This window comes from Dysidea avara, chromosome 2 (assembly GCF_963678975.1).
Source record: "Dysidea avara chromosome 2, odDysAvar1.4, whole genome shotgun sequence".
NCBI lineage: Eukaryota > Metazoa > Porifera > Demospongiae > Dictyoceratida > Dysideidae > Dysidea > Dysidea avara.
Genome location: NC_089273.1, coordinates 49,305,642 through 49,333,343, shown reverse-complemented (window position 1 = coordinate 49,333,343; position 27,702 = coordinate 49,305,642). Strand labels below are relative to the sequence as shown.

At 37.2% G+C, this 27,702-nt stretch overlaps 1 protein-coding gene and 2 long non-coding RNA genes across 8 annotated transcripts; 1 reads left to right on the top strand and 2 right to left on the bottom strand.

Moving 5' to 3' along the window:
* Positions 1 to 11,305: 11,305 nt before the first annotated feature.
* On the bottom strand, positions 11,306 to 12,596 carry LOC136246237 (uncharacterized). 2 transcript variants are annotated; one of them, XR_010696321.1, is made up of 5 exons: positions 12,560 to 12,596; positions 12,005 to 12,066; positions 11,856 to 11,947; positions 11,606 to 11,798; positions 11,306 to 11,556 (listed from the first exon to the last, which is right to left on the bottom strand). It is a non-coding gene; the product is annotated as an uncharacterized lncRNA (long non-coding RNA). The 2 variants fall into 2 exon arrangements; XR_010696322.1 differs by having other exon boundaries at positions 11,614 to 11,798.
* Positions 12,597 to 13,845: 1,249 nt separating this feature from the next.
* Positions 13,846 to 21,637, bottom strand: LOC136247541 (uncharacterized). 2 transcript variants are annotated; one of them, XR_010697635.1, is made up of 3 exons: positions 21,523 to 21,637; positions 14,436 to 14,523; positions 13,846 to 13,963 (listed from the first exon to the last, which is right to left on the bottom strand). It is a non-coding gene; the product is annotated as an uncharacterized lncRNA (long non-coding RNA). The 2 variants fall into 2 exon arrangements; XR_010697634.1 differs by having other exon boundaries at positions 14,436 to 14,471.
* On the top strand, positions 13,869 to 26,592 carry LOC136247540 (uncharacterized). Of its 4 annotated transcripts, XR_010697633.1 has the most exons (4): positions 19,633 to 20,127; positions 25,311 to 25,681; positions 25,729 to 25,833; positions 25,929 to 26,592. XR_010697633.1 is itself a non-coding variant. In XM_066039296.1 (3 exons), exons 2-3 carry the CDS (start codon positions 25,356 to 25,358, stop codon positions 26,399 to 26,401), a joined length of 951 nt encoding a protein of 316 aa, XP_065895368.1. In that variant the 5' UTR covers positions 13,869 to 13,965; positions 25,311 to 25,355; the 3' UTR covers positions 26,402 to 26,592. The 4 variants fall into 4 exon arrangements, 3 of the variants coding, with proteins under 3 accessions (XP_065895368.1, XP_065895367.1, XP_065895366.1); XM_066039296.1 differs by lacking the exon at positions 19,633 to 20,127 and adding an exon at positions 13,869 to 13,965 and having other exon boundaries at positions 25,311 to 25,833; XM_066039295.1 differs by having other exon boundaries at positions 19,638 to 20,127; positions 25,311 to 25,833.
* The last annotated feature ends 1,110 nt before the right edge of the window (positions 26,593 to 27,702 follow it).

Sequence of the window (27,702 nt, the reverse complement as noted above, 5' to 3'; positions counted from 1 at the left end):
GCATGTATAGCTGATAAACTACATAAAAATCCTTACATAGCTCTAGTACTGTGACTGCTTTATTAGAGTGACTGCTCTATTAGAGTATCTCGATCTTTATCACGGTTTTCAGCCCCACTCCTAGAAGGATAATTTCAGCGTGATATCATTCTGAGGAGGAGCTTAGCCCCCCTCAGCAGACCGAGGGGGATTCAACCCCCTCCCCCTTTCGCCGCCTATGTATAATGCATATTGTAAGGTGAAACATTTGACATATGTAATCACTAGTAATTATGTGACCACTTCAATCCCTGAGTGGCGAAGAACTTACCCCTCGATCAGCTAACTGCCAAGATGATGCCAGGGCTGACATTCATGCACGCGGATTTTGGGGGCGGCGGCAAAGTACCTTTTTTGATGTAAGGGTTTTTCACCCAAACGCACAAAGCTACCGCAATGTTTCGATACCATCTGTGTATAGGCGTCATGAGATGCAGAAGAAGAGGGAGTATGCATGGTGACCGTGTCCGTGAGGTACAGTTTGCATTTTTTACTCCAATGGTGTTTGCCACAACTGGGGGCATGGGGAAGGAAGCCATAACATTTTATCGCCGGCTTGCTGAGCTCCTTTCCAAACGTAGTGCTTTATCGTACAGTAGTACTTTGGCGTGGATTCGCTGTACCCTGTCTTTCTCCCTGTTGAGGTCAGCGACGATGTGCATCCGTGGAAGCCGCTCCATCTCGTTTAGATCACCAGATGCTTCCCCGGAAATGGGCCTAACAAATGGCCCTAGGGACTTTTAGATGTCCCGCTTTTCAGTTCTTGTCCAGCACGTTTGCCTCTTGTGCTGGGGGTGGTAGGAAAGGGCATTACATCTAGCCCGGGAAAAAAAAAAAGAAAAAAAAATTATGTGACCCTCTGACAAAATCAGTCTTATGATTTTGACTATTATATTATTAAGTTTAAAGTTTAATAATCTTTTCTCTGAAATTGATAACCATGTAACATTTTCACCGCTTAAATATAATATGCAAAAATCCCTGGAAATTTTCCTTAATTTTCAGAAAAGGAGATAAACAATATTAGGGATGCGGTGATTATGCCAGCATAATTTCGGGCATAATAGGTATGTGTGAGAATCAGGAATTATGCTAACATTTTGAGATGATTATAAAGCTTTAACAGTACTTACAGGAAAATCTGCAAATTGCATAATTCCGTTAAAAAAGATCGAGATACTCTAATAGAGCAGTCGGAAACTCTAATAGAACAGTCACTGAATATTATTACTCTAATAAAGCCGTCACATTGAAATGAAATACTCTATCTAATACAGCAACCAGCTAGACTATTTGATGCTTAACCATCTATGAAAATGGTCTGATACAGCAATAAAGTGGCATTATTAGCCAGTTATGGTGGCATAATATTGGGAATAGTGGGCAATTCTCAAAAGAATAATAGATGATTTTTTGAGCACTGTTCAAAAGCATAATGCTCAATGTTTGGAGCATAATAGCCTCATGCCTAAAGCTGACAGTATACTATGTATTCTTGAGCTATAAGACTGACTTGGTCACATATTATTATAATATTGTGTTAAGTACAGAACTCAAATTGAGTATTATATGTACAAATTTACAATGTTGTTCTTTAATTGATTAAAAGATTCTGCTTTAACCACCGATGATGGTAAACTGTTCCACGTAGTAATAGTTGATGGAAAAAATGAGAATTTGTAGGAGTCAACTCTGGCTACTGGCTGAGAAAGCTTGTAATAGTGACTATGGAGGCTACTGTGTAAGTTTGAATATGTTAAGGGTAAGCTATGCTGCACATACACAAGACCATTAATTATTTTATATACCATCATCAATTTTTGCTGGTTTCTTCTTACATAGAGAGTGGGCCAGTTTAGTTGGTGTAACATATTTGTAACGCTCTCAAATCTACCATAGCAATTCATAGTAAATCTAGCTGCTCTTCTTTGAATAGCTTCAATGTGTTGTATATCCCTCTGACAGTGAGGTGCTCAGATGGTACATGCATACTCTAGAATAGGTCTTACAAGGCTTTTGTAAAGAGAACTTTTCACCCTAGTTGGGCAGTTGTTAAAATTTCGTCGCAGGAATCCAAGTACTGAGTTTGCTTTGTTCAATATGATTTGAATATGATCTGTCCACTTTAACTTATTATTCAGGGTAACCCCTAAATATTTGGCTTGCTGTACTTCACATATCTCTATGCTTTGAATGAGATATTGAAAATGAATGACATCCTTTTTGTTTGTGATTCTTAGCGATTCACATTTAGGAGGGCTAAAACACATATTCCACTTATATGCCCAGTTTTCTAAAGTAACTAAGTCTTTTTGGAGCAGTAAACAATCCTCTTTCCTGTCGATGGGTCGGTAGATTAAAAAATCGTCTGCATATATCATCTTGCAAATGATCACCAAGTTACTAAATTGTAGCGACCATACACTGCCAATACATCAGGACTTCATACTAAAGTAGATAACAGGCTACTCAAACAGTACAATCACAAGTTTGTAATCAGTACTATAATAATATTTTAAGTTGGTCACATTGCGTAGAGGATAACAATATTATAGAGTTTGTGCCTATTGTTGTATTATATCATGGTATATAATGATCAATTGTTATTAAAAACCAGGCTTCTATAGAATTTGAAAAGGGGAGTTTGAAGAATGTGTTTCAGGATGCATGATAATATATACAACTTGTTATATGTAGTGTGTACTGTACCAGATTGCATATGGTGTAGCCAATGTACTTTTATAATTGTATAATTTGCATGTTATACTTGTATACCATATCATCATTACCAAGCTCAGCTGGTATGCTGTATTGAACTAATTGTGACCGGATTTGCAAAAAGGTACCTTTTTCACACATAAAATTTGACCCATTTTTTGAACTTTGAAGCTTCATAACTTTTAAATCATGGCATATAATAGCCTGAAATTTTCCAAGAGTGTTGCTACAGGATCTGGCTGCATTTTGATACTCAGAGGAAGTTAATCATTAGAAGGGGTCAAGTGTTACATCATTTTGTTTGCTGGTATGTAAAATGTGTGGAAAGGTACCTTTTTGCAAATCCGGTCACAATTGATAGTTATATAGTACTCCAATACAATGTCCAAATTTGTGACCGGATTTGCAAAAAGGGGTTTTCCACACACATTCAATTCTATGAACTTGAAAGACCATCACTTAGTGCTAAAGAAAGATACAAGCCTAAAATTTTCTCCATCCATTAACCTACTTTGGTGTTCACTTCTGTCCAAATTTCTGCAATACCTTTTTCCAATTGCAAGCTATGAATTGTCAAAGTTCATAAATTGCAATTGGATGGGTGTGAAAGACCCCTTTCTGCAAATCTGGTCACATTTGTGTTGTTATGTAACCACCTATTGTACTTGTATCTCAAACAATTATCATATTATCTAAATCAAAAGCAAATTACGTATAATGAGACTGTTATAACACTGCAGATATTCTTACACTTAGTAGTATCCACATTAATGTTATGCTAATGTGAGTATTTTTTATCAAAAACAGTGTAAACTTTAATTTTAAAATGTTAAATACAGTACATTTGTCTGTATCAGTCAATAAAGCAGTATATTTTATGTTGTTTACACCAAAAGAAAACTTATGCCTTAGTTTACTGTTTCTGGTTTTTAATTTGATATTCAGTGTTCAGCTAACATTATCCACAACTTGATTTCACAGTTGTTTACAGATGTGTAAAGATTGTTTTCGTATATGATCACATTAATGTATATTTCCACGAACTGCAGGCTTCTCAGCTAGTAATGCACATATAACACATAGGATGTAATTTCATTACATCAAACACTATCATAATTATACTCACACCTCTATGGACTTCTAATCAACAATATGATTAAATTTATAATCACAGGCAGTTTATGCAAAGGAGAAGGATGTCTACTACATAAGAAAATTTGTAATCGGTTATGTTTACTTTACATCACAGGTGGAAGCCGTGATGACTAATTTATATGTAAACACCTAAAAGCTAGTAGCTGCTAACAGTTTAAATTATCAATTAGAGACATACCCAAGGGATTTTCAGGGGTTTCAGAAAACCCATTGGAAAGTGAAACTTCAGCTTTCCAGAATCTGGAATGTATAATTAATGGTACAGGACACATTATATACTGTTATCTTGAATACTACTTTCTCACATGATAGTGACACTTGTAGCATTGTTCTTTGATGAGAAGATAGAGATACTTTAATATAATAATGGTATAAGCATTCTAATATCAGTCACTTAGCTGTAGTGGAAATCCCTTTTCAAACTTCAGCATACACCCCTGTCAATTCTGTTAATGTAGTAAGTTGCCTAGTCTGTATGCACATACGTACATTAATACATCGACTTTAAAAGAGTACATTAACTTTACTAGAGTACATTGCAGAAGGCACAGGTGGTTGGGTTTCAGCTACCACAGTAACCATTCTTGTTATGCACAATGTTGTTCTTGTAATAAAACTCTATATCAAAATGTGTGCTAATCAGACTCAGACAGTAAAGGAACTGAATTCAATATCAGCATATTAAATTAAAATGGTTACATAAAACTTTGAGGTCAGTTCACTCCATAACATCATTGTTGTCAACAACTCTGTGACAATATCAGTATTGGTAAAATATTGATGCAAAACACACGGTGTGCTAGAACTGCATTTAGTTTTAGCATTTTAGTTTTTTTCAAACATTCTACAATGAATTATAAATACCCAGTTAGACCAATAAGGAAGGTAAAAAATAATTGATATACACTATTAGCACACTCATGCAGCTGGTCGCTATTTTGCCATTGTTATATGAATTTTCAGCTTAGTTGTAAACCATTACTCACAGGACTCAGAAAAAAAGATTGGTATTAGACCGGCTAACCCAAGCTCAGCTTGGCAGAGTTAAATGTTGATCGAGGTTGGGTTTGACAATGTCAAGCTACTAGACTGGCACTCCAGTTGAAACTCTTGAGTGTGATTCGACATAAGTTTGGTATGATGAACTCTATCACAATATCAGTGCGGCGGGAATTATTAGACATAGTAAAAATAAAGCAACCTCCATTGACTATATTAATCGCAGAGTAAGTCGTTTACATTACTTGTCTAACAGATTTAACTAATGCTTTTATGACAATCTGATATCTTTTTACACTACACTACACTACACCATGCGCACGCACACACACACACGCACACACACACACGCACACACACACACACGCACACGCACACGCACACGCACACACACACACACGCACACACACACATAGACACACACACACAGACGAGCTACTTCGGAAGTGTCCCACCAGCCACAGGTGTATAATAATATTATATAATTTTATATGTTTAGGGAAGATCTTGAGTGCCACACTGTTCCTATCAGTCATAGTACAGCCCCCTGTGGGTTCCAGTTCTACCTATTGGAGAATTTGCATTATATATATATATATGTATATGTATGTATATAATTATACTGAATCATAGTACCCATGTGAGGTGTGTTAAGTATTATATAATTACAGCTTGGCTGTTTTTGATTAGATATACAGTAGTAGCTAAGCCTGAAAGAGAATGTATATAATATATTTTGTAAGGTGAAACACTTGACATATGTAATCACTATAATAATTAAGTTACCCTCTGACAAAATAGTCAGGTTCACTATGTACTTTTGTTCAAAGTTTATGGAGATTAGCAAACCTATACATTTTTGGAAAGCTTAGAGCATGAGAAATCTGAAAATTAATATTTACATTTGCACAGATTCCTGCAAGGTCAGCATTTTTAAATTTCAAAATGGCAGCCAATAAAGTAAGAAATTCCCGATATATCAATTTAAATTTGACATAAAAGTTCATCAATAAACTCAACAAATTCTCTGGTGACATTTTTAAATCTCTATTTATTAGAGGTGATAGTTAATCAAGAATAATTAGAAGTTTTTACAAACGGAATAGAAGATCATCCATTATGTTGCAATAACTCAAGAATAGTTCTAAGCAAAAAGAATTGTGGAATATTCCAGATTAATTTAATGAGATCTATGTATAACTGGAGCAAAGTATAAGTTTGGCTTTCACTGAAACAGTTCAAGCCTAAAAACAGCAGAAAAATTGAGTTACTCTAATAGAGCAGTCACATACTCTAATAAAGCAGTCAACTTTGAGTCCATATTGCTAATGTAGCAGTGACTTTTATGAAACTCCTAGCTAGTGTGCTTATGTTAGACATAAATTTCAGGAGATTAGCTAATACTAGGTTTGAAAGAATAATTGTAATTTGCATAAAATATTCTCTCTTAAAAGAAACTTTGTTAATTAGCAATTGGCAACTATGACTTCACCCTGACTAGATCCAAGAGCACTTTTGCACGTACCAGTTGGTGGCATGCATTGACACAGTTTACTATGTCAAATAACTTTGCTCAAAATTTATGGGCCTACATAATTATTATTAGAAAGCTTAGAGCATGGAGATCAATGCTTACATTTAAACAGATACCTACATGTTAGTTAATTAGTAGTTTGAAAATAGCAGTCCATGTGGTGCAAATTTCTCCATATATCAGCCTCTTATTGACAGAAAATTGCAACAAACACTATTTCTATGTTCTCACACCCATATAGAACCATTAATAGCCTCTAAAATGCTTAGAAACTTAAAAGCAATTCATTTGGCAAATAGTTATTGCATGAAACAAAGTGAATAAGTGAATTATTAACACTGAGATGTAGGGTACAGCTATGTATAAAGACATCATGGCTATATATGTATGTACATGTACATGTATTTATATCTATTACAGTTAATTCAAAGATATGAACCATATGTCTATTACAGTTAATTCAAAGATATGAACCTAACAATCATCATGATCAACACTGTCACTGTTGTCATTTTCGATGTATTATATACAGTACGATAGTACTATATATTAGGGATCATGCATAATTGAGCTTTTCCAGGTTAAAATATCACCCTAAAACCAGTCTCAATTTCCCTTCATGACAGCTTTGCAACATTGGCTAGGCACAGCCAAGCTCAAAAATGTCTTTAGACTAACCCCAAACTCTTCTAACAAAATTTCTACAGCATTTTAAAGTTTTTCTATTCAACAGAATTTTACGCTGACTGACTGACAGCCAAGCATAATTTGATATATGGGCTTGATTTTGCCAACCACAGTATATACAATACACACATCATGGGCTTGCCTTTGTCCTCCTTTGTGTTCCAGTTCTCTTCACTGACAATGCAAGGTGTCAATTTACACTACATAATGTGATACGGCTCAACTGTGGCTGTGTTAGCTTATCGCCAGTATTTTCCGTAGTAGCAATATGATTGATAGTGGAGACACTTCGCACGCTGTTTTTTGTTTGCAACGCTGTGTAATGTGAAAAGCATAGCTGAAAATGAATCGTAATGGCTTGCTACAAAATTGATAGTTGGGGGCTTGGGGCATGTGTCCAGGTGTAAGGTTTTCCAAGTGCCCTTCTTCCTTTGATGCAGTATATGCGCGGGTTAACCAGTCATAATTGTGTTAGTCCCACATTTAATCCCTATATTTCAGTCCATACAGTAGTGAACAAGAGAGGTTGCCTATATGCTGCAGTGGACATTTAATCCCTAATTCAGTCGTGGTTATAGACTGAATGAAGTATAGGTCCACTAGTATATCTGTAGATGTACAGGCAACCTCTCTTCTTTCACTACTTTTTAGCAATTCCCTTGTTTCTTCACTTTTTTGATCGTAATCCAACTTCAAAATTTTTCATTTTTCCTTCTACTTGTATGTATAAATCTCCGTCACTTGTGCATCTGTACCACACAAACACAGTTCTGTGCAAGTTAAATTGTTGCAATAGCACCAGCATTTTAGCGTGGAGCAGTTACTTGTAAGCCTGCCATTAAAAACATCTTGGCTAGATTTTTGTCATCTTCTGGATAAGAATCACTCCATCAACAATGGCAATATTTGGATTATTTAAAGATGGTAATCATTCTGTCACTGGAAAAGAAATTTACATTGGATTAACAGTTAGGTAACAGTGGATACTAATTTTCAAGACCATGTATCAATTTTAACTTGTTGGTGCATGTCTATCTGGTGCATAAAATTGCTCTTGGTGATCATGGTGAATTCATTGTTTATGTAAAAAAGAAACTTCCCTTTTATTTTAGGAGAGAGCTAATTCCAATTACTTTTAAAATGAAAATTCTTTCAAAATTCATCTAGTGCTAATTATGCTAAACATATGTAAGCATATTAGCAAAAAATGGATTCAAAAGTTGACTGCCTTTAAGCGACTGCTCTATTAGAGTATCTAAATTTTCAGCTTTTTTTAGGTTTGAACTGTTTTAGTAGAAGCCATTATTATACTTTGCACTAGTTATACTTTGCACCAGTTATACTCCAAATAATCCAGAATATTCATTAATTCTTTTCATGATAAATTATTCCTGAATTATTGCAGTATAGCTAATAGACGTTCTTCTATTCCCTTTGTAAAAACTTTCAATTGTTCATGATTAAATGTCTCACCTCTAATGAAAAGAGGTGTAAAAATGTCACCAGAGAATTTGTTGAGTTCATTTATTAAACTTTTATGTCAAATTTAACTTGATATATTAGAATTTTCTTATTTTATTAGCTGTTACTTTGAAATTAAAAAAATGCTGACCTTGCAGGAATCTGTGCAAATGTAAACATTGATTTTCAGATTCCTCATGCTCTAAGCTTTCCAAAAATGTATAGGTTTGCTAATCTCCATAAACTTTGAGCGAAAGTGTATTTTTGACATAGTGAACCTGACTAAAATCAATCTTATAGCCCATTAAATTTTGACTATTATTTTAAAGTTTGAAGTTTAATAATTTTTTCTCTGAAAATGATAACCATGTAACATTTTCACCGCTTATGTACAAATCCCTGGAAATTTTCTTGAATCTTATAGCTTAATCAGAAAAGGAGATAATCAATGGTAAGCTGACATTATGTATTCTTGAGCTATAAGACTGACTTGGTCACATATTATCATCTTGCAAATGATCACCAAGTTACTAAATTGTAGCGACCATACACTGCCGATACATCAGGACTTCATACTAAAGTAGATAACAGGCTACTCAAACAGTACAATCACAAGTTTGTAATCAGTACTATAATAATATTTTAAGTTGGTCACATTGCGTAGAGGATAACAATATTATAGAGTTTGTGCCTATTGTTGTATTATATCATGGTATATAATGATCAATTGTTATTAAAAACCAGGCTTCTATAGAATTTGAAAAGGGGAGTTTGAAGAATGTGTTTCAGGATGCATAATAATACATACAACTTGTTATATGCAGTGTGTACTGTACCAGATTGCATATGGTGTAGCTAATGTACTTTTATAATTGTATAATTTTCATGTTATACTTGTATACCATATCATCATTACCAAGCTCAGCTGGTACTCTGTATCGAACTAGTTGATAGTTATATAGTACTCCAATACAACGTCCAAATTTGTGACTGGATTTGCAAAAAGGGGCTTTCTACACACATCCAATTCTATGAACTTGAAAGACCATCACTTAGTGTTAAAGAAAGATACAACCCTAAGATTTTCTCCATACATTAACCTGCTGTGGTGCTCATTTCTGTCCAAATTTCAAGGCAATACCTTTTTCCAATTGCAAGCTATGAATTGTCAAAGTTCGTAAATTGCAATTGGATGGGTGTGAAAGACCCCTTTTCGTAAATCCGGTCACATTTGTGTTGTTATGTAACCACCTATTGCACTTGTATCTCAGAGAGCAAAAACAATTATCACATTATCTAAATCAAAAGCAAATTATGTATAATGAGACTGTTATAACACTGCAGATATTCTTACACTTAGTAGCATCCGTATTGATGTTATGCTAATGTGGGTATTTTTTATCAAAAACCGTGTAAACTTTAATCTTAAAATGTTAAATACAGTACATTTGTCTGTATCAGTAAATAAAGCAATATATTTTATGTTGTTTACACCAAAAGAAATCTTATGCCTTAGCTTACTGTTTCTGGTTTAATTTGATATTCAATGTTCAGCTATCATTATCCTCCTGAGATCACACAACTTGATGTCAACATTGTTTACAGAAATGTAAAGATTGTTTACTTAACCAGTTTGTGGATATCACATTTATGTATATTTCCACGAACTGCAGGCTTCTCGATGCAGGGATCACTCCGCCATCCAAATACTATATCTATGCAAAGCATAAAACTTTAGCGCTTGGCGCGCTGCGCGCGCCAAGCGCTAAAGTTTTATGCTTTGCATAGATATAGTATTTGGAAGTTGGAATTAATGAATTCCAATTTGCAAAGTTTATATTTTTAAGTGCTTCCAGCTTTTAATTCGATGGTTACGGTGGTTGCTGTGGCTTATAGGCGATAATTGAAGCCATTGTATACAGACCTTACTGTAAGATTTTCTAGGTTTTCTGTGTGGGTATTGTTTAAAGGAAGCATGCTAAATGCATTATCTACATTACACAGCTACAAGATACAGGCTTTGAGCTGCAGCACTAGCTCCTGCTAAACGTCGAACTATCCTAATAGAACAGTCAGTACAATTATTCATAAAAATGAAGTCATTGTGATTAATGATTTGGCTATAGCTATAACCACAAAATAATATGTTTGGAAGCATGATCATGAAGGCTTGCAATTGCAAGATGTGAAGACAGAGACTAGTCATCTAATCAGCGCTACATTGCTTGCAGTAGCCCAACACTTGCAGCTTCCTGTCAGGATAACTATGCAATTTAAGCGAGGTGGTTTTCAGTGTACATGTAGGACTGTTCAATTTATTGGACCATGTCTTCTCACTGACCAAAGATATATACTGCTGCTCCTGTGTCAAGTTCCATCACTAGGTGATTGCCATTCAGTTATTAAACAAGCACTTTGTAGCTTTCAGGAACTGTTGATGAGACTGAATGTACGTGGGTTATGTCGGCAGTGGAATCTTCATCTGAAGGCTCAGTGTTCAGCTGTCGGAGGTCATCATTGTTAATGTGATCCACTCCATCCATTGCATTTGCCAGACTTTGTTTCTGAGGACTCTTTCTTATGACTGTTGTGACTCTGCTGTGTCCTCCTCTTTCCAGGAGCTTTGCTTCTGCCAGCTTTAGCAATGTGGTCTGTGCGAAAACGCTTGCAATTGTTGCAAACCAACTAAACTACTCCTCACCATTTGTTACATTTTAAGTTAACGAACAAGATGTATGAATAGATAGTTAACACAGAGCCATAACATGTACAAATTCTAAATATTATATTACAAGCACACATACAGAATATATTGTAAATCAGTTACACACACTTACATCAATAGAAGATTACATCATATGCAATTACAACATTTAAATGTATACAATCACATTGACTATCCTAATGTGTGTGTTACTTTAATTTTAGTTGTCAGTGAAAATCTGGTTTTCCATCTTTTAAACCTAAACGTTAAGATCAGGATACACATAAAACTTGTTTTATGTTGCTTACCCACATACCAGTTGGTCAGATGTAAGGCATAACTACTTGTGGTGTCTCCTCTTCATTGACCTCTCCTTCTCTTATTGACCCCTGCCTCGCACTTGCCTTTTATTTGTCACTTGACATACTAGCAGAGAGTTGATGATGAATAGCGGGCATGTCATCCTACAAATGTTTCAGCAGAGTGACTTTGACTGTTCGTCTAGAGTATTTATGATAGCAAGTGTTTCACAAAATTAATAGTCACTGTATGTGTTACCTCCTTTTTATCCATACTGCTGTCCTGAGATCGACACCATAACCATGAAAATCTTGTTTGAACTTTCTTTGGGCATAAGGTTCTTGTACAAACTAAATGCAGTGAAGACATTACCACAAAGTGCATACTGATACACTGCTATAACATACCGATGGAAGTGGTTGTTGAAATAGTAAAATAGATTGGTGTAGCCAAATGCCAACTGTAATACCTAACACGAAACAGAATTTTTCATACTGTATGTGGCAAGATGTTATACATACATAATATAAAGAACTTCGTGTGGGAGGATCATGCTCATGCACATTACGGGATACTAAGTATTGCAAGATCTAGAGGCTCCCTGCTATCAGACACCCTGCTATCAGACATCCAGAATGTACCCAGGTATCTTGGGATACTAAGTATTATAGGATCTAGAAGCTTCCCACTATCAGACATCCTGGGATGTACTCAGGTATCTCGGCATACTTAGTATTGTAGGATCTAGTGGATCCATGCTATGAGACGTCCTGGGATATACTCAGGTATCTCGGGATACTAAGTATAATGACTTCAGACACACTGATATGAATATTTAAAGTATCCTTTTAGAACTTCATGAGGTGACAAAGTTGCACTAGTTCAAAAGCAGCTCTCAAGATGCATGCTCAACCTCCTCTGGTCCCAGGTCATTGACCATCCCTTCATATTCCCATGCTCACCTGAGCGGTGACCTTCAACTCCTTCACTTTAGTTTAAAAGTATTAGTGTAACTCCTTCACAAAAGTGCACTCTTGTAAGATAGGGTATAGCTACTGTAGATAATGTATATAGGTTTCATCACTTTTGCAGGATTTTATCACTAAAAGCTTGATATATCGGTCATTATGTGATGTATAAGGGTCATTTGTCAATTTAAATATAATGTACCTTGAATAACACCTTCTATGAAATTTTTGAGCCTGGTGGGTGGGTCCTCGCGAAAATAGGTTTTACGTCAATTTTTACAGTAATTCCCCTTTGAAGCATTGTTTTCATGTTTAAATGGTGTGAGATGTCGTAAATGTCACAAAGGAGCTTTAAAATGTGTAACAGAACATGTGGGTGTGTCTTGTGGTCAGAATATGGACTTGAAATTGGGAGCAGATTTCACAGCTATTATTTCCGACTGGATATCAGTTCTGATGTTTGAAACTTATTTAATGGGTAAAGGTACTGTGTGTCTACGCATGCGTGAAAAATTGTGGTCAAGGAGGAGTTTCATTTTGAGATATCGATTTCCGTAAAAATTGCTAGATCTTCCATTCTATCAAGTTACCTTTCAATAGAACACTCCCACAACACATCAAATATGTACACCATACATCGACCAACTACCTGACAACATGTTACTATGTGGTTCTGGTCACAAAACATAACCATCGGCATTTCCAAGTACTGCAAGTAGTGATGTTCTATTTGGTTATGAGCAGAGCAGAACTTGGTCTCCTGTCCACCTTATTTGGATGCTATGGGAAGCCATATGAGGCAACTACACAATTTTTTACAACTTTCACATATATATACAGAAACGAATGTTGTGTGGTGCACTTAATGATAGCTTAATTTACCCAAGCATATTGTATGTTACAAAGGTATGTTTCTTATGTGAAGCCATATAGTTTCATTTGATTAACCATCGTGATTATTATATATACAAGTAGATCGATCACTATTAAGTATTATAATGCACATCGTACTGTTTTTTTTAAAATCACTTAATATTATAAGAAGTACGTACGAATGTATTATGCATCACTACACTATTATGTCACAATATTGATAATGAACAGATCTGGTGATGACAAACTTGGCACGACCACTGCATCAATACACCTCCATCGAAGAGACACTACTTCAAAGTTATTTAGTGTGCAACGGATTAGGTAAAACAAGTAAGTGTAAAAGAGGGACTCACTATGTACGATAGCACATCCACTCAATAGCACACTCAATCATTGTGTCATGAAGAAGTGGTAGATACAAAAAAGGCTTGGTTGATACCAACATTTCGTTGCTACGTATATGGAATACGTTCAGAAGCAACGACATGCTTGTAACAAGCAACCCTAAGTGATGAATCTCATCTGTAAGTAAAAGAGATATAAATAATATAGTCCACTGGAGTGTATACATGTGTGTGTTGTGTGTGTGTGTGTAGATATGTGTGCGCATGTGTGTAGTGTGTGTGTGCATGCGTGAATGTAGTGTGGTATGTGTAGTGCATGTGTGTGTGTGTGTGTGTGTGTGTGTGTGTGTGTGTGTGTGTGTGTGTGTGTGTGTGTGTGTGTGTAGTGTGTATGTATACATGTACATGTATAGTGTGCGTGTGTGTAATATGTGTGTCTTTCTAGTTGGGTGTGTGTTATGTGCGTGTGATGTGGTGTGGTGTGTGTTGGGTCATGTAAGTGTGTATACAGTATGTATGCATGAATTTGTGTCTGTAGTATGTGTACATGCAAGTGTCTCTAGATATTAATGTGTACCAAAAATTAAATTTTACAATAGCTCATACACTGTATTCTAACATGTATGTTATATGTTACAATAATAATGTACCTTTCAATATAGTTGCTGCTTGAAATCATTGTAGCACTGTCAGACATACACATATTTATCAGATAATTTTTTTTTTACAGCAATGAATCTGTAATAAGGAGTGACAAAGCCACGTGAAATCCTGACACACAATAACACAATAGTGTGATATAGTGAGGAGAAGGGCATCACGACACACAATAACATAGTGAGGGTAGGGGCATCACAACACACAATATTACAATAGTGTAACATAGTAAGGGGAGGGGCATCACAACACACAGTAATACAGTAGTGTAACATAGTGAGGGTAGGGGCATCACAACACATAATAATACAATATTGTAACATAGTGAGGGTAGGGGCATCACGACACACAATAATACAATAGTGTAACATAGTGAGGGTAGGGGCATCATGACACACAATAATATAATAGTGTAACATAGTGAGGGTAGGGGCATCATGACACACAATAATATAATAGTGTAACATAGTGAGGGTAGGGGCATCACAACACACAATAATACAATAGTGTAACATAGTGAGGGTAGGGGCATCATGACACACAATAATATAATAGTGTAACATAGTGAGGGTAGGGGCATCACGACACACAGTAATACAATAGACAATAATACAATAGTGTATCACAACACACAATAATACAATAGTGTAACATAGTGAGGGTAGGGGCATCACGACACACAATAATACAATATTGTAACATAGTGAGGGCAGGGGCATCACGACACACAATAATACAATATTGTAACATAGTGAGGGTAGGGGCATCACGACACACAATAATACAATAGACAATAATACAATAGTGTATCACAACACACAATAATACAATAGTGTAACATAGTGAGGGTAGGGGCATCATGACACACAATAATACAATATTGTAACATAGTGAGGGTAGGGGCATCATGACACACAATAATACAATATTGTAACATAGTGAGGGTAGGGGCATCATGACACACAATAATACAATATTGTAACATAGTGAGGGTAGGGGCATCATGACACACAATAATACAATAGTGTAACATAGTGAGGGGAGGGGCATCATGACACACAATAATACAATATTGTAACATAGTGAGGGTAGGGGCATCACGACACACAATAATACAATAGACAATAATACAATAGTGTATCACAACACACAATAATACAATAGTGTAACATAGTGAGGGTAGGGGCATCACAACACACAATAGTACAATATTGTAACATAGTGAGGGTAGGGGCATCATGACACACAATAATACAATATTGTAACATAGTGAGGGTAGGGGCATCACGACACACAATAATACAATAGACAATAATACAATAGTGTATCACAACACACAATAATACAATAGTGTAACATAGTGAGGGTAGGGGCATCATGACACACAATAATACAATAGTGTAACATAGTGAGGGTAGGGGCATCACAACACACAATAGTACAATATTGTAACATAGTGAGGGTAGGGGCATCATGACACACAATAATACAATAGTGTAACATAGTGAGGGGAGGGGCATCACAACACACAATAGTACAATATTGTAACATAGTGAGGGTAGGGGCATCATGACACACAATAATACAATAGTGTAACATAGTGAGGGGAGGGGTATCACAACACACAATAATATAATAGTGTAACATAGTGAGGGTAGGGGCATCACGACACACAGTAATACAATAGACAATAATACAATAGTGTATCACAACACACAATAATACAATAGTGTAACATAGTGAGGGTAGGGGCATCACGACACACAATAATACAATATTGTAACATAGTGAGGGCAGGGGCATCACGACACACAATAATACAATATTGTAACATAGTGAGGGTAGGGGCATCACGACACACAATAATACAATAGACAATAATACAATAGTGTATCACAACACACAATAATACAATAGTGTAACATAGTGAGGGTAGGGGCATCATGACACACAATAATACAATATTGTAACATAGTGAGGGTAGGGGCATCATGACACACAATAATACAATATTGTAACATAGTGAGGGTAGGGGCATCATGACACACAATAATACAATATTGTAACATAGTGAGGGTAGGGGCATCATGACACACAATAATACAATAGTGTAACATAGTGAGGGGAGGGGCATCATGACACACAATAATACAATATTGTAACATAGTGAGGGTAGGGGCATCACGACACACAATAATACAATAGACAATAATACAATAGTGTATCACAACACACAATAATACAATAGTGTAACATAGTGAGGGTAGGGGCATCACAACACACAATAGTACAATATTGTAACATAGTGAGGGTAGGGGCATCATGACACACAATAATACAATATTGTAACATAGTGAGGGTAGGGGCATCACGACACACAATAATACAATAGACAATAATACAATAGTGTATCACAACACACAATAATACAATAGTGTAACATAGTGAGGGTAGGGGCATCATGACACACAATAATACAATAGTGTAACATAGTGAGGGTAGGGGCATCACAACACACAATAGTACAATATTGTAACATAGTGAGGGTAGGGGCATCATGACACACAATAATACAATAGTGTAACATAGTGAGGGGAGGGGCATCACAACACACAATAGTACAATATTGTAACATAGTGAGGGTAGGGGCATCACAACACACAATAGTACAATATTGTAACATAGTGAGGGTAGGGGCATCACGACACACAATAATACAATAGACAATAATACAATAGTGTATCACAACACACAATAATACAATAGTGTAACATAGTGAGGGTAGGGGCATCATGACACACAATAATACAATATTGTAACATAGTGAGGGTAGGGGCATCACGACACACAATAATACAATAGACAATAATACAATAGTGTATCACAACACACAATAATACAATAGTGTAACATAGTGAGGGTAGGGGCATCATGACACACAATAATACAATAGTGTAACATAGTGAGGGTAGGGGCATCACAACACACAATAGTACAATATTGTAACATAGTGAGGGTAGGGGCATCATGACACACAATAATACAATAGTGTAACATAGTGAGGGGAGGGGCATCACAACACACAATAGTACAATATTGTAACATAGTGAGGGTAGGGGCATCATGACACACAATAATACAATAGTGTAACATAGTGAGGGGAGGGGCATCACAACACACAATAGTACAATATTGTAACATAGTGAGGGTAGGGGCATCACGACACACAATAATACAATAGACAATAATACAATAGTGTATCACAACACACAATAATACAATAGTGTAACATAGTGAGGGTAGGGGCATCACAACACACAATAGTACAATATTGTAACATAGTGAGGGTAGGGGCATCATGACACACAATAATACAATATTGTAACATAGTGAGGGTAGGGGCATCACGACACACAATAATACAATAGACAATAATACAATAGTGTATCACAACACACAATAATACAATAGTGTAACATAGTGAGGGTAGGGGCATCATGACACACAATAATACAATAGTGTAACATAGTGAGGGTAGGGGCATCACAACACACAATAGTACAATATTGTAACATAGTGAGGGTAGGGGCATCATGACACACAATAATACAATAGTGTAACATAGTGAGGGGAGGGGCATCATGACACACAATAATACAATATTGTAACATAGTGAGGGTAGGGGCATCACGACACACAATAATACAATAGACAATAATACAATAGTGTATCACAACACACAATAATACAATAGTGTAACATAGTGAGGGTAGGGGCATCACAACACACAATAGTACAATATTGTAACATAGTGAGGGTAGGGGCATCATGACACACAATAATACAATATTGTAACATAGTGAGGGTAGGGGCATCACGACACACAATAATACAATAGACAATAATACAATAGTGTATCACAACACACAATAATACAATAGTGTAACATAGTGAGGGTAGGGGCATCATGACACACAATAATACAATAGTGTAACATAGTGAGGGTAGGGGCATCACAACACACAATAGTACAATATTGTAACATAGTGAGGGTAGGGGCATCATGACACACAATAATACAATAGTGTAACATAGTGAGGGGAGGGGCATCACAACACACAATAGTACAATATTGTAACATAGTGAGGGTAGGGGCATCACGACACACAATAATACAATAGACAATAATACAATAGTGTATCACAACACACAATAATACAATAGTGTAACATAGTGAGGGTAGGGGCATCATGACACACAATAATACAATATTGTAACATAGTGAGGGTAGGGGCATCACGACACACAATAATACAATAGACAATAATACAATAGTGTATCACAACACACAATAATACAATAGTGTAACATAGTGAGGGTAGGGGCATCATGACACACAATAATACAATATTGTAACATAGTGAGGGCAGGGGCATCACAACACAAAATAATACAATAGTGTAACATAGTGAGGGTAGGGGCATTACGACAGACAATAATACAATAGTGTAACATAGTGAGGGGAGGGGCATCACGACGCACAATAATACAATAGCGTAACATAGTGAGGGGAGGGGCATCACGACGCACAATAATACAATAGCGTAACATAGTGAGGGGAGGGGTATCATAGCTTCACAACTTAGGGGTGGGAGACATATACACAAAATCATATGGTACTACTGTGTTTTATTGAGTACTTTATGGTTGCATGCATGTCCACTAGGCCAAGCCGTAGAAAATTTCTATGATGTATTATGTGGCCATTGCAAAGTGGCATTAATTTAGTGCAGTGTGAAACGTGTCTATTTTAACTAGTAGTGTTACATAAAAAATCTGACTGGTTATTGGCAAACCATATATCGTCCGCATTTTTGCATATCGCTATCAGATCGTCACCAAAACAGACATGTTTAAGTGCAACAAATAATGTTTGCAAATACATTTTCTGCAATGCAATTATCTTTGGCTGATTGCAAAATTCTAGCTTCACTTTGATTTTCGCCTTGACCAAGGATGAACACTAGAGTACAGGATATATTGGAGTGCCACCTTGATATAGGCCTGTCAAGGCTAAAATTAATTTATTGCTAAAGCTATAGAACTTTGTTACAATCAAGGGTGTAGGCAGTGGGGGGTTCGGATGAACCCCCCTTTCAGAAGCAGAATTTCTTAAAAATTAAAAATCACACCAAATCTTATAGCCCTGTAGCTCTCCGGTAGCTATTTGCCCACTGGTGCTCCTTTGTACTACTCTTGAGGGTCACATCACATTAATGCTGAACCATATCTATTGCATCACATGATCAATTGTGTACGTGATGCATGGTTGAAATGGCGTTAGTGAAATGGCGAAGGACTGTTCTATGGTTTATTACAAGGCAGAACTTGAGTGGTCGTGTTATACATGTGTCAGGTTAGCACAAACTGTGAATTGTTGATGTATATTTACCTGATGAATGATTTGTTTATTTGGTAAATGTTGTGGGCACATGATGTCTCCAACATACTGGAGTACAAGCCATGTCTGAAGTTATTGACCATCAACAGCTGGATCAGCTGAGAGCTGAGAATAATGTTTAGCTGGAAAAAAGTATTGCCAACTAAGGGACTCGAGTGTGGAGGGCTTCCGTGCACTAGGAAATTGAAGTTGGCTGTCAGTATGCTGTCTGGAAGTAAAGATAAGTTAGTTTTACAATAGGCTTATAGTTTCTATAGCTGCATAAACAGCAGTGTGTAGGTTTTAGCTAGTTAGATGCACAAACAGCACCTTTTAATCTTACTGCCTAAGGGCATATTTTGTGTATGCACTATTTTAGTAACATGGTCTAGGGGAAGCACCCAGGCCTTCCTCTTAAGACATTCCACTTTAAATCCGAACCTCCTTCAAAAAAATCCTGGCTACGCCCCTGATGATGCTTACAATAAAACCTAACAGTACACATTTAAACAGTATGCTTAGTAAGGACAAGCTCTCAGCTCAAAAGTTATATACAATTATTGATACATTTAGAACAATTTAAATGTACTTTACAAAAATGTACTAAATTCAAGAGTCAAGTGCAACTTTTAGTGAAAGTCAGAAGTCAAAGCATATTTTTTGAGGTTGACCACTTTGACTGAGGATGAACATAGGAGTACAGGATATGTTGGTGTGGCACCCCCTCACTGTTTATATATATATATAACTAGGCACTAAGGTGTTTTAGTATTACGAAAACACTCTCCAACAAATCTGTGTGACACTATCTTTCAAGTTAAGCGCAAGAGTGCTGTCTTAAAACATCATATTGCATCTTAGCTACCTGTCACTTGATGCAGTGGTTATTCAAACATTTATAAGTATTCTCCACTAATTTGCAGTGGTGTTTTAGTAGATCAAAATATCAAGGTAGTGTTACTTGTAATATTGTAGAATGAATAGACCGTATTCCAAATGATGTCACACGGATTTTCTATTTGGGGGATTCTTATATTTTCGAGTATTATCACCAATGGCGATCGAGATTTCAAAGATTGATATAGAAGCTAACAAACTAGATATCGAGGCGAAATTACCAGGTTTGGTTATTACAGCAAAGAAACAATAGTTTTTCTTCTAAACTTTGAAAACCAGCTGAAAATTTTTAACCTGGCATTAGAGAATAGATTTTATACCCTTATAATTGTACCTGTTAGTTTTAGGTCAATATCTTATTCCAGGGTTGAATAGCGATTTGAATATTATTAAGCCCCATTGGTACTCTCACTCGAAATTGTTAGAATACCCCAAATAGCCACAGCCATTTTATTTTGTGACGTCATTTGGAATACGGTCTATTGTGGCACTGTTCAAGTGTGATGGTACAGCATTTAATCAAGAAAAAATTTCCTGACCTTATACTTTATGTATAATTGACACATTTAATTCAGCAGGTGGCTACATTAGGCAGGTCACAATTGACATTCTTCATAAGAATGGTCAGCTAGACATATTCTGGGACCATCACATAGTGTTATGTGCCATCCCTCCCCATTGTTAAATAGACTACCGACTACCCAGCTTGCCAGTGCTAGGACAGCCGTGTATCATCCCCATACCTTTCGCGTTCCAGTCAAAATGTAGCACGCGCTTCTTTTCTCCCGTTAGCGTACGCAAATACATGTCTTATCACCATTCGCCACTATATACTCCTCTGACAGCAACCTCTCGTCCCGAGGGGTCCGCAACGCAACCTGAATCTCGTACACCTTGAGCCTGAATCTTTGTGAATCTTTGAATCTTATCACGAGATTTTCCGGAGATTTTCGGGAATTTCCCGGATATTGATCACGTGATCTACGAAAAATTCGCGATCAGCTGGAGGTGTTACCTCGTGTCGTTCGAGGTGTCGTTGCACTGACTTGGCTCGCGCAAGAGCTCACCTTTGTCTGTTGCTAACACTGGTACGTTGTGATAGCTGGCAATAGCTCATGTGTTGACTGTGTTGTACAATAGTTGGTTATTCGATCAGTGCTAGCTCGATGTCTGAAGCTGCAGTGGATTTGGCTCAGGACTTGGACAGATGCGAGGGCAGCTCGGGGCGAGGTGTGGAAGGCAGTCTAAATGATGACAGGTACATAGAAAACAAACCACTTCGCGTATGGACGCGCATGGAGGACAAAACTTTGCTGTTAAATCGTGTTAACTCCACGTTTCATCAAGAGGTTTTGTCAAGCTAGGTGAAAAGCCTAATCCTTGAATAAAATCAACAGGCTTAATAGTGTTGAGAACTGAATTGCATGCCATGTTGTGCTTTTTCAATAATACCTAGCTAACAGTCAAGGTTGAAGTGCCAATTTCCTCATATTCATTCTTTGCAAGATACCCTGAAACAAGATTTACAGAAAATGACACCATGCAATGCCTACAGGATTGACATCGTTGCAGATACTTTTGGTAAACCGTAATCATTGGGTAGTAGCATCGGCTAGTGGAAATGCTGATAGTGCTGATGTTATTCTATATGATTCTAAGTACTCTTTGCTCCATGAGCACACAAGATTACTGCTGTCGCAACTTGTGTTTACCAAGAACAAGTATTTTACCGTTGGAATTGCTAATGTTAACAAACAATCTGGAGACAATGATTGTGGACTGTTTGCAGCCGCTTATATTACCAGTATTTCCCATGGACAAGATCCATCATTAATTGTGTACAATCAAGGCTTGATGAGAGAACACTTACTTACTTGCCTTGAGACTAAAAGAATGGCCCTATTTCCGACTATCAGGGAGAGAAGAGTGCTTCAATCAAAGATTGTGAAAACAGAAGTGTATTGTTACTGTAGGTCACCAAATGACAAGAAAAAGGAAATGGTGCGATGTGGCAAAATGATGTGTAAAGAATGGTTTCACTTTGAGTGCATAGGCACTGATAACAATATTGTACCAGGACAAAAATGGTTTTGTAAAAACTGTAAATGAAAAGTGAAATCCTTACAGTTAATATGTTATGTTAGTGTACACATGGCATGATTACTTGTCATGCATGATCTTGATGTTGGTGTATAGATGCATATAGTACATAGTTTTATTCCGAGTCTCAGTCCAACTTAGCCATCTCCATGGCATGTACTAAAACTGGTGAGGTATATTTATATACATGATACATCTACTACAATAAATATTACACTTGTACATATATTATGTATAATACGAGCAGCTACAACTGCAAATTGCCTAATGGCACTAGTGGCAGCCTATATATATATATATATATATATAAGCAGGACATTCGGTAGTTAAATTTTGGTACAAGGAATCATCACACTGAGCCAGTATGAAGAGCTAGCTAGCTACTGAGTCCATGCTGCTTGATCAGTGTTGTCCAAGTTACGTAGCTACAATGCCAAACTTATGATATTCACTAGCTGAAGAGAGAGAAAACCATCATTATTATATGAGACACAAACATTTACACTAACATTAAGGAATCCTTGGTCACATGCGACCACCAGACAGGGTTGGTTAAAAACACCTGGGTGGGCATGGCAAGGGAGTACAAAACATAAAGTAAGTATACATGCATGTACATTTAACTAACTAAAGAGTCACTCTGGGGAGGCAGGAAACCACTCGCGACAATCCCTAGCCATAAATATTCTTTGAGATGCTGTAATACACTTCTGCGAAGCAGAATCCAAAACTTCCCTTAGAGCTGCTTTTGCCTAATGTATCCTGGTGAACATATTTAGTCGCTAGAAAGCCGACCTCTGAGATTTGGCCGGGCTAAATTTGATTGAATCCTCGAATCTCGGGTGAACCTCACTGAATCTATAGGGTGAATCTCACTGAATATAAACTGAATCTCGGGTGAATCCCGAGTAAATCCCACTGAATCTCTAGTGAATCCCACTGAATTTCGAGTGAATCCCACTGAATCTTGGGTGAATCCCACCGAATCTGCATGAATCCCGGTGAATCTCGACTGAATCCCTCGGAATCCCTGAATCTCCGGTGAATCCGTAAAGATTCTGAATCTCGTACGTGATTTTGCTGCGTTGCGGACCCCTCGTCTCGTCCACTGTTGTCACAAAGTACACCCCAATGTAAGCGCCTGGCATGAAAAAAGGGCGGATTGTCGTTTGATAAAACATTTTAAATCGATCGATGGAACAAAAATAAGATGGCGTTGAGAGAATGCTGAAACTTTACTAAGGAAAAGCCAGTCGTGTTTCATTGTCAGCTGAAAGTAAATCACCGATAAACACCTCTGCTGTGATAATGATTTGTTTAAACCCAGACTCGAATAGATTTGACGTCACCAGGTGGATCTACCAGCAACTTCAAGCCAAAATGGTATGTTTTTTTTAAAATTCATAGCCAGGTGTTAACCCCTCGTAATCGCTACACTTTATGCAGAAGTATGGTATATACGGTGTACTTTAGGTCCTACACCCAGACCCAAAGGTGTAACCCTCGCGTATGGAAAGTTCCCCAATGGGTGCCTATACTTTGGCCATCGATTTTTTTAAATAGCTCATGACCTAGGATTTCCGGTAACGCGGCCCTCTGCAGGGTAATTCGATCGGATTCAGTAGCCCTATCAGCCATATGGTTAAGCAAATGCAGTTTATCTGATGCCTGTCACAGCACGTAGGCTATTTATACCTTGTGTGCAGTAGCTAATAGACCTCTACTAGACCTCAAACCATACTTTCAAATACAATACATATTATGCTCCTTCTTTGTTCAACCTGTAACATTCTTTGTTAGTTACTGGATTTGACACTTAAGTATGCTTAGCTATATATTCCGGCACAGTATAGAAACTTGTGGTTAGTGGGTACTAGAACAAAGAACTAAACTGGCAAGCAGCCATATAGTTCTTAATTACCTAGCTAAACCTCTATGTCAGAGTAGCTAGCTAACTACGTGTCAAATCTAGTATCTAATAAAGAATGCTACAGGTCAAACAAAGAAGGAGCATAATGTGTATTGTATTTGAAAGTATGGTTTGAGGTCTAGTAGAGGTAGCTAGTAGCTACTGCACACAAGGTATAAATAGCCTACGTGCTGTGACAGGCATCAGATAAACTGCATTTGCGTAACCATATGGCTGATAGGGCTACTCAATCCGATCGAATTACCCTGCAGAAGGGAGAACAGCAAGCTGATGTGTTCATGCATCAAGTGACTACTGAAAATCTCCGCCGCTTGTTTCAGGTTAGCTATAGCTAGCTAACAGAGGGACGTGGATCTACCTTGCAGGATTGCTATGGCTAGCTATATCATAGCTATACGTACAGTGTATAATGATGTTTTTTATTTTTTATATATTTTTTTTGTTTTAAACTAGCTATAGCTAAGTACTTCATAGATTGCATTTTTTTCCTTTCACATACAGGTTGACCCTTCAGTCGTCTTCTTGAAGGACAGTATTGACGAATCGATGTATTTTCCAAGTGAGAATGGGACCTTTAACCTGTCTCAAGAAGGTGTGATGCCCTTTTCAACTCTACTGGTGGAAGGCAGGAACTTGACAGAGGGCCGTACCAGGACCCCAACTGGGACCCCATCTTCCCATGTCCAGTCTTTAAACAGCAGCAACAGCAGTATACCCGGGACCAATCCACCTGTACATGTACTTGCATCGTCCACTCCCTACCAGGGGTCATCTAACTCTATGTTCAGATCGGTGGTGGCAAGGCGTCCTCCACCATCTTCTACTGTGAAACTGGTGCAAGCCAAGCTAACAAAGAACGGCAGGACAATAAGGTTTCATGATAAAGCCCAGATATTTGTGAATATCACAGAATCTACAGCTCACACTGAGTTTATATTGGCTGCGATACAACAAAAGTGGGGATCAGATCACGTTATTGTGACAAATAATGGCCTAAAAATTGAAAATTCATCTGCCACTCAAGGTAGCTAGCTGTATGTAAAAGCAATGTGCATATACTGTACACAGTAACAATACAGGACTTGTGGTTTACCGTATGTATAACTTTATCATTTTCAGGGTTAGCTTTCTGGAAGGCACCCAGAAGGAAATTATATGCCATGACACAGAGGGATCTCAATATGATTCAAGATGATGCTGACAATGACATTGACGAAGAGCTGGCACCTCGTGCTGCCAAAAGGATCACAAATGAACTGAGGGATATGAGGGATGAGTTTAGAGGCTTAAGATCAATCATTGAAAGGACATTGCCAATCTCATTAAGGGACAAATTGAAAGATATATTAAAATGTTGTATATGTCAGGTGGTCCCGATAAGGCCACCGATGGTTGTATCAATGTGCTGCAAGTCAATCGTAGGATGTGAACAATGTGTTCAGCAGTTGCTGGCAACCAGTCATTCAGCAAATTGCCCGCTGTGCAGGGACACGGACTTTGAGACTGTCAAAGTTCTCGGTCTTGATGGCTTGATTACTGCTGTAAGCAGTTACTTAGAAGATGAGACTGACACTGCTGGAGATGAGAGTTGACCAAAGTTAAACTGTATAGCTAGCTAGTAGTTTGTTGTAACCTTCTTCATTATTATAATTACAGGTATATTTCACTTGAATTAATATTTGTTATTGTAGTCATTGTAGCTATCTAGCTACATTGCTCATATTATTTATTATTTGTATTGTAAGTGATCACATGCAATCTTTAAATTGACATTAAATTTAAAACAAACAAGTTGAAAGTCAAGGAGAGGATGGGGATGGGGTTTAGAGAAACTAGAATAAAACTAGATGATATCTGGCTGTATATGACTGCATGTTGACATGAAAGTGCTTATAATACAGGTTACGTAGCAACGCGCATGATCAACCAAGTCTCACGATCACGTGACAAATTCAAAATTATAGCGGTTTTCACGAGTGATCCGGCATGACTGGAGAACAAGCAGTGAAGATTTGCAACAGACATGGACCATGGGCTATGAAATACACTAGTAAGTGTTCCGTATTCTACAGTATATGCATATACATGCACGCATGTTCCCAAGCTACGTAGCTAGCTAACCAACCAGGACTGAAGGCTGCAGAGCTCAGTTGCCGTGTCATGTGTATCTATAGCTAGCTAGCTAAGTACAAATGTGAATTTATTTGTCAAATCCCCTAGTGTCAAGGGAGAAAGGCTACGTAAAGTAAAAAACAAGTGGAAAAAAATTTTAGATGGAAGACATTCAAAACAATTAGACCAGACCTCAAACAATGGAAGTGACCAGTGCTAATTATAACCAGTGCTACCACATTGGCTTCTAAAATAAATTGCCAGAACAACAACAACAACAACAACAAAAAACCACTCCTTTTTCTATTATGCAATCCATGTGGTACATAAATATAACTTCTATTGTTCAACCAACCATTGTACCATTTAACCAGTGTGGTTTTGTTTCATTTGGGATTACCATATGTGTGCATCGAACCACTGGACTGAACTATACTATGACCACCCTTCTATTTTCATTCTGCAATCCATGTGGTACATATATATTTTATTTAATTTCGATTGTTTAACAATTGCAGTGTGATTGTGCCATGTATCATGTGTGTATGTGTGTGTGTGTGTGTGTGTGTGTGTGTGTGTGTGTGTGTGTGTGTGTGTGTGTGTGTGTGTGTGTGTGTGCGTGCAAGTACGGCAAACATGTGGAGAATGTGTGAAAAGGGGGGGGGGGGGGAATCATGACTAGCACAAGTAAAGTACCGGTGGAGGAGAGGATATATAGTTTGTGCAGTGCATCAAAAGGTGCATACAACCACTTTATGGCTATAATTATATGATCGTTTTA